At 41.0% G+C, this 8,479-nt stretch overlaps 1 protein-coding gene across 1 annotated transcript in view; it reads left to right on the top strand.

Annotated features, from left to right (window-relative positions):
- Positions 1-8,479, top strand: part of LOC103369364 (T-cell immunomodulatory protein-like) — a 52,781-nt gene that overhangs the window by 6,069 nt on the left and 38,233 nt on the right. Inside the window, exon 3 of the mRNA XM_008298071.1 lies at positions 5,400-5,478. Within this exon, the coding sequence (XP_008296293.1) occupies positions 5,400-5,478 (79 nt within the window). The remainder of the gene's footprint in view (positions 1-5,399; positions 5,479-8,479) is intronic.

Below are 8,479 nucleotides of genomic sequence, written 5' to 3'. Positions count from 1 at the left end.
GTTTTCTAATTTTGGAACAGACACAGTAGCACACTTTAGGTTTTGTTTATATTTCACCCTGTTCTAAATTGTGTCTAGTATTTTATCACTAACAATCAAAAACACAGTGACTCCATCTTTCATTGTTATGCTCTAACCAGTAGGCTCACTGGGTCACCATAAGATCAGAAATTTCTGCATCCCAGGAGTTGAGAAACACTACCCTGGTGCTGCTATTTATGACTACTAGGGGGAGCAAGGATAGGTAGAGAGACAAAGATGCATAGAGAGATATGATGAGACATTGAGGACAGCAGTGCTGTGCCGTATTAGCTACAGTTAACCTAGTTGATGTTACACTGTGGGAAGGACACAGAGCTGGATGAGGACAAGATGCACTGACAGCCTGGGGTCAGAGATATATATAGTCTGTGTGGATTCCTGTGTGCAGCATAATCCCATTTTGTCAGATTTCGTTGTTTCATTTGTCTGTTGGCACAGTTGGAGTATATACATATTTAAAGAATGAGTAGACCGATCACAGTCCAACATTATTATTTCACCACCATTAGACAACTATAAACTCCTGAATGCAAAGTAGCACTAAAACTAATCAGGTGCTGTTTGTTTGTGCAAGACCAAAACACAGAGTTGACAAGACATTAGCACTGGTTGTCAAGCGCTTAGCTTTTTCAAAGCAGGACGCTACCCACAGTTTCATTCCCGCTCCACACACTCTGCTGGTTTAAAAAATGCAGCTAAATGGGCACAGAGAGCAGCCGTGGAGGAGGGGGGCTCTAACCACCTGCACCCACGCCCACTGCAGGGAAGATGGAGAGTGATACATAATCCCACTGAATGTGGAGGCACTGGCAAGTAAAAAAAGTTAGATGCTGCAAAGATTTACACAGGGAAGTAGTTTACATTTTTTAACATTTAAGCACTTGTGTTAATCCAAGACATAGACAAGGACTACACACAGACAGCAGACCTGCACACACCTCTATACACACTACATATGAGGCCATATTTCACACATGCGCATTAGAAAGCATGAGAACTCCCTTTCTTATTGTGTTTGGCTGAACTACATAAAACAAAGTAAAAGAAAAAGAGGAGATAGTTTATGCAGCAGCTTCACAAGAATAGGGCATCACATGGAGCTTTGCAGAAAGGCAAAGGCAGAACCAGGAGTTGGCCTTTACTTGCTGCTTCTAATTCTTTACTGTTAAGTACGTGACACTGAAATGTTACTCATATCTCTCTTCTCATTGCAAAGTGTATTAACACACAGCCCTCACTCCTCTTGGAAGGCTTTAAACAAGATTTTTAAACCAGGCTGCAGGGATTTGCTGCTATTCAGCCCCAAGAGCATTACTGAGGTTAGCCAGCTCACAGTCAGCATTCCAATTTATCCCCAAGGTGCTGGATGTGTTTCAGATGAGGGCTCTGTGTTTATACCAGTCAGATTTTTTTCACACCACATTTTTACTGACCATGTTTTGTACATAGGGGCTTTGTCATTTTGAAACAAATAAGGGTCTTTACAAAACTGTTGTCACAAAGTTGAAGCACACTCTTGCCTGTAATATCGGCGTATGCTGTTGCAGTTGCTGTTTCGATCCTTGAAGTGGTTATAACGAACATTTTCTAACAGTAATGTATCAAATGTGGCACTGTGAAACAAACGAGATTGAGAAAGAAGGTGCTCACCAAGGCAAACAGTATAGAAAACGGTCACTTCATCAGCTTTATAGTAAGATTTAACTCATTGTTAAGTTGTCAGCCCAATGACTTTACTGTTTTGTTTGCTCTCACAGAGTCATTTTTAGCTGCAGCAGACAGCTTTTCACAAGGAACACCCACTGTATACTTCCTGTCCAGCATCAAACAGCAGATAGACACAGTTAGAGACTGGAACTGGATGGTAAGCATAGTGGAGCATACAGCAGTCAATGAGTCACATTTTTTTCCTAAAGAACTGGTAGTGACTACAAACTGCTAAATGAACACTGAAGCAAACTGCTAAATGTTGGTGACAAGCTTACACTATGAACTTAAAGTGGCATGTTAATGTTTGTGAACCCTTTAGAAGTTTTAACATTTCTGTACAAATATGACCTAAAACATCATCAAATTTTCACACAAGTCCTAAAAGTAGAGAAATAGAACCCTATGAAACTAATTTTAAAACATTTCATGTTTGGTAATTTATTTATTGAAAAAAAGGTCTAATATTGCATATCTATGAGTGGCAACCGCAGGTGAAGCTCTAAAATTAGCATCAAGTTTGAAAACAACATTCAGGTGTTTTCTACCAGTGGAATAACAGTCAGGTGTGAGTGGAGTTTCTGTTTTATTTGAAGAACAGCGATCTATCAAAGTCTGATCTGCACAGCATGTTTGTGGAAGTGTATGATGGCACGACCCAGAGTTTTCTGAGGATCTCAAAAAAGACTTGTTGCTCGGCAGGCTAGAAAAGAACATCTTGTAAGAGTTTGGACTCCACCAAATAGACAGTCAGATGAGTTGTGTACAACTGGAGGAAATTCATTGCTTTTTTTAGACAACTAAAGGCCTCTAACACCAGCTGATGTTATTTTTCATGAGTACGCTATCAGGAAAACACTGAACAACACCAGTGTACATGGAAAGGCCAAATGGAGAAAGCCACTGCTCTCCAAACAGAACACTGCTGACCGTCTGCAGTTTGATGAAGATCACGTTGACAAGCCAGACGAGAATTGGATTGGAGTATTTTGTGGATGGATGAGACCAAAATTGAACTTTTCAGTTTCAATGAAAAGCATATTGTTTGGAGAAATGAAACCACTATGGTTCAGCAAAAGAACCTGATCCCACCTGTGAAATATGATGGTGGTACTAACAGAGTTTGGGCCTGTTTTGCTGCATCTGGACAATCACATCACCATCACTGATGAACAATAAATTCTATCAGAAAATTCAACATATGTTTCTGTAAGTCGAATCTTAAAAGAAAGCGAATCATGCAGGAGGACAACAGCCCTGTGCAAACAAGTCGCACAAAGAACAGTTAAAGAAGAAAGTGAATGTTTTGCAATGCCCACATCGAAATTCTGACCTTAATCCAATAGAAATGTGGAAAGACCTAATTGAGCAATTCATGTACAGAAACCCATCAACATCCCACAGTTGTTGGCAGACAAGACAGCAGGGTTGATCAGCATTTATGGGAAACATTTAGCTGCAGTTATTGCTGCGTCCACTTGAAGCTTTCCTCTCCTTTTTTTTCTTTGATTGCTTCAAACATTTGTTTTCTTGTGGACAGAGAGCTTGAAGTATATAGTTATACTCCAAAATGGGATCTTGGTCTCTTGTTTGTGGGTGAGAACAAGAACTGTTTGAAGTACCTTTCTGTGTAATATTGCACATTTAAATACTTTTGTCTCATAGGTTTAATTGGCTTCTCTTTATCTACTGAGAAGACCTGCATGAAAATCTGAGGAGGTCATATTTATGTAAAAAATATAGAAACTTTTAAGAGTTCATAAGCTTTCAAAAACCTCTGTAATAAGTGATGTGTCAGTGGGTGATGTGTGGGCAAAATGCGGACAGATCTGCTCTTCAGTGTGGTTCCAACCACAGAGCAGATGATATCCAGCTTTTTCAATTCAGCATCTGAATCAGGTTTGTGTAGTAATTAATGCTTTGTTTATCGGAATAAACCCCAAAACAACTGTTCATTAAAAGTGGGTGTGGAACTCTGAAAAGAAAATTCTGGCAAATTAGCAAGAACAGTTTTTGTCATAAACATAGGAAAACTTTTCTCAGGTCTTCTCAGAGGTGAAGTTAAGCAGAATCGGACGTGTTAGTAGGTTTGACAGCTGTGAAGTTCATGGTTTGATCCCCACCAAGGAACCTTTGGTCACCTGTGTTTCTTGTTATAACTGTGATGAATAAGAATGATTAGATCTGAGCTTTCACCTTGACCCAGTTGGTCCATCTAGTTCAGGTAAAAAGCAGATGCTCTTGACATTTTGTCCACTCAGCGAGTACGTCTTTGCCAGTAAAAAGTCTTGAGATCCCCCGACGATGTTCCTGGTGTCCGTGTTCAGTAGCCGGAATCCCATTCTGTTTAGAATATCCTGGCTGTATTACACACTGTCCGTCATAACTGCGACTTATTTTTCCACCCTGTGTTTGACTGGAGTGCGCAGAGAGAGGAGAAGAGCGAAAGTAGCCAAAGGCTTTGCCGGCACCAGTCCCCAGACCCCTCATTTAACAGCAGCAGGAAAGTGCTGCCAGGGAGCAGGCTGCCTGTGTGTATGTGTGGTGATTTAAAGTGTATTTATTCTGTAGCTTGTAGCTTGGGGAACAGCTAGCGAGCCTGCCAGAGATGAGCAATGATGGGGCGCACACAAACACACACACACCCATAACCACACACGCCCACGATGTCTGGGCCTCTCCACTGGGGCCCAACGATCTTCACTTACCCTTCACCCTCCTGAAAGGGAAAGAGAGCGGGGTGGAAAGGAGAGATTATAAAATGCTGAGAGATAGAGACAAGGGCCAAGGAGGCACAATATATGAATGGAGCTGAGAAGAGGAGAGAAAGGAGGGGAAGTGATTAAATATAGCATAGAAAAAACAAAAGTTTAACTGGAGAAGAAAATAGTTGGGATGAAGACTGGAGAAGAAGTTGAATAATGTTAGATACTGTACCTGAGAGGCTCACTGCGCACTCAGGAACGATACAGGGTGTCACCCTCCTAAAGGTCACCAGCAACGGCGCAATACTCTACAACATGTATGTGTTCTCGTATTTGTGTCTGTGTGTCTGTATGTGTTGTGTGTGGGGCAGCATGTGTGCATGTGTGTGTATGCTGACATCTGTCTGTTCATGACCTTGTGTGTGTGTGTGTGTGTGTGTGTGTGTGTGTGTGTGTGTGTGNTCTCTCTTTTTTGACCTCATTTCTATTCCTTTCTCACCCCGACTGCTGAGTGTCACATCATAAAGGGCCAAGTCTCTCTTGCAGCGTGCATGTGTGCGTAACAGGCTCGTGATTAGCTGATGTAAAGCGAAGGATGGCTCAATAGATCTCTTCATTAGCTGTCATCCCTTGTAATGAAGCGATAAGACAGGAGATAAGTATCCACCCACACAGACACACAAACAGGCGAGCGTCACACTCATTTATGCTCCATCAGATTCAAGCCAGCTAGGTCAGACCTATTCCATGTCACCTAGTAAAAATAAAACTAAAAAACTGCTCAAGGTCAATGGAGTGCCTGTCTGTCTTTTTTCCCCATTCTCTGTCTCACCCGTCCGTCTCTGTCCTCTTTCACCCTCACCAACAGTCAGCTGATGTGACAATATATTACAAAATGTCAAAATTATTCAGTTTTTATTCATGTCTGCCTGTGTGTTTTTGCAGCCTTTTGGTGTGAACCAACCAGGTCCCTATGTCATGTACACCACACTGGATTCCAATGGCTACCTGAAAAACGCCTCAGGTAAGTATTTCTTTTATCATTCCAACTTTCACTGCTAATGCTAAACTACTGTGGTCAGTGATAGAGGTTAGCCAAAGACATTTATTTTTCTGAAAATGGCATCACCTAAGATTTCATACAGGCTTATTAATAACTTAACCTCCTAACAGTGACAGGAGTCCTTCATCTGGCTGAACTCCACAGGTCTGGTTTTGGAGGATTTTGAGAAAGTAGAAATTGAGAAGAAGGGGGGCTTATTGATTTTATTTTCTCGTTTTCTCTTTCTATAAATGAAAACAGCCTCTATGCCTCAAAGTCAAAGGCTGCAGTAGAAAGGGCAGCTAAAGAAAAGGCAAAAATATACTTCTGGACTGTGCACAGTTCACACTGATTCAGTCTACATTTTAAAGACATTTTAGGCCTCGTTAAAAAACTGAAGTTCTTAGCTTTTCCTTTACCTCTTCTTACATTTGTACCTGTAAAATGTTCTAGTATGTATGTGATTACAGTAAAATCAATATTCAACTATTGTTTGTCTTAATTTAGTTTTAAGTTATGTGTCCAAGATAAGCAAAACGACTGATCAGTTACAGAGCCTGGAATCACTGCAGCGGTGCTGTCTGTGGGATTCAGGTTTCTCATAGTTTGTGTAGGACTAATATAGAAAAACACAGTAAGAGCTTGCAAAGCACTGGGGGCCCATTTCTCCTCTGAAGTGCTTCCTTCACAGAAGCTACACTCAACAGACTGTAGCTTCCTCTTTTATTTTATTTGCTTTTGATTTAAGTCCAAGGTGCATGACTTTCTCAAAAGCACCAGCATCACAAGATCTGTGAATCTGCTGTTTGGTTTTTGTTTTGTCATACTGGTGAGTAGTTCCCTTTATATTTAGGACTTGTTTTGACACACAAGTTTATAAGGCTTGGTAATTATGGATGGATGTAGTTAGGAGTGCTGGAAGTTAAACTCCAGTTAATGTGTTCTGAGAAGTTGTTTCTTTTGTTATGTTGCCTAGTCCTGTTAACATCTGGCTGTGTTTTCTAATTTTGGAACAGACACAGTAGCACACTTTAGGTTTTGTTTATATTTCACCCTGTTCTAAATTGTGTCTAGTATTTTATCACTAACAATCAAAAACACAGTGACTCCATCTTTCATTGTTATGCTCTAACCAGTAGGCTCACTGGGTCACCATAAGATCAGAAATTTCTGCATCCCAGGAGTTGAGAAACACTACCCTGGTGCTGCTATTTATGACTACTAGGGGGAGCAAGGATAGGTAGAGAGACAAAGATGCATAGAGAGATATGATGAGACATTGAGGACAGCAGTGCTGTGCCGTATTAGCTACAGTTAACCTAGTTGATGTTACACTGTGGGAAGGACACAGAGCTGGATGAGGACAAGATGCACTGACAGCCTGGGGTCAGAGATATATATAGTCTGTGTGGATTCCTGTGTGCAGCATAATCCCATTTTGTCAGATTTCGTTGTTTCATTTGTCTGTTGGCACAGTTGGAGTATATACATATTTAAAGAATGAGTAGACCGATCACAGTCCAACATTATTATTTCACCACCATTAGACAACTATAAACTCCTGAATGCAAAGTAGCACTAAAACTAATCAGGTGCTGTTTGTTTGTGCAAGACCAAAACACAGAGTTGACAAGACATTACCACTGGTTGTCAAGTGCTTAGCTTTTTCAAAGCAGGACGCTACCCACAGTTTCATTCCCGCTCCACACACTCTGCTGGTTTAAAAAATGCAGCTAAATGGGCACAGAGAGCAGCCGTGGAGGAGGGGGGCTCTAACCACCTGCACCCACGCCCACTGCAGGGAAGATGGAGAGTGATACATAATCCCACTGAATGTGGAGGCACTGGCAAGTAAAAAAAGTTAGATGCTGCAAAGATTTACACAGGGAAGTAGTTTACATTTTTTAACATTTAAGCACTTGTGTTAATCCAAGACATAGACAAGGACTACACACAGACAGCAGACCTGCACACACCTCTATACACACTACATATGAGGCCATATTTCAAACATGCGCATTAGAAAGCATGAGAACTCCCTTTCTTATTGTGTTTGGCTGAACTACATAAAACAAAGTAAAAGAAAAAGAGGAGATAGTTTATGCAGCAGCTTCACAAGAATAGGGCATCACATGGAGCTTTGCAGAAAGGCAAAGGCAGAACCAGGAGTTGGCCTTTACTTGCTGCTTCTAATTCTTTACTGTTAAGTACGTGACACTGAAATGTTACTCATATCTCTCTTCTCGCTGCAAAGTGTATTAACACACAGCCCTCACTCCTCTTGGAAGGCTTTAAACAAGATTTTTAAACCAGGCTGCAGGGATTTGCTGCTATTCAGCCCCAAGAGCATTACTGAGGTTAGCCAGCTCACAGTCAGCATTCCAATTTATCCCCAAGGTGCTGGATGTGTTTCAGATGAGGGCTCTGTGTTTATACCAGTCAGATTTTTTTCACACCACATTTTTACTGACCATGTTTTGTACATAGGGGCTTTGTCATTTTGAAACAAATAAGGGTCTTTACAAAACTGTTGTCACAAAGTTGAAGCACACTCTTGCCTGTAATATCGGCGTATGCTGTTGCAGTTGCTGTTTCGATCCTTGAAGTGGTTATAACGAACATTTTCTAACAGTAATGTATCAAATGTGGCACTGTGAAACAAACGAGATTGAGAAAGAAGGTGCTCACCAAGGCAAACAGTATAGAAAACGGTCACTTCATCAGCTTTATAGTAAGATTTAACTCATTGTTAAGTTGTCAGCCCAATGACTTTACTGTTTTGTTTGCTCTCACAGAGTCATTTTTAACTGCAGCAAACAGCTTTTCACAAGGAACACCCACTGTATACTTCCTGTCCAGCATCAAACAGCAGATAGACACAGTTAGAGACTGGAACTGGATGGTAAGCATAGTGGAGCATACAGCAGTCAATGAGTCACATTTTTTTCCTAAAGAACTGGTAGTGACTACAAACTGCTAAATG

This window comes from Stegastes partitus, unplaced genomic scaffold, assembly GCF_000690725.1.
Source record: "Stegastes partitus isolate 25-593 unplaced genomic scaffold, Stegastes_partitus-1.0.2 Scaffold27, whole genome shotgun sequence".
NCBI lineage: Eukaryota > Metazoa > Chordata > Actinopteri > Pomacentridae > Stegastes > Stegastes partitus.
Note: the sequence above shows the minus strand (reverse complement) of the source record. Positions and strands in the feature narration are given on the sequence as shown.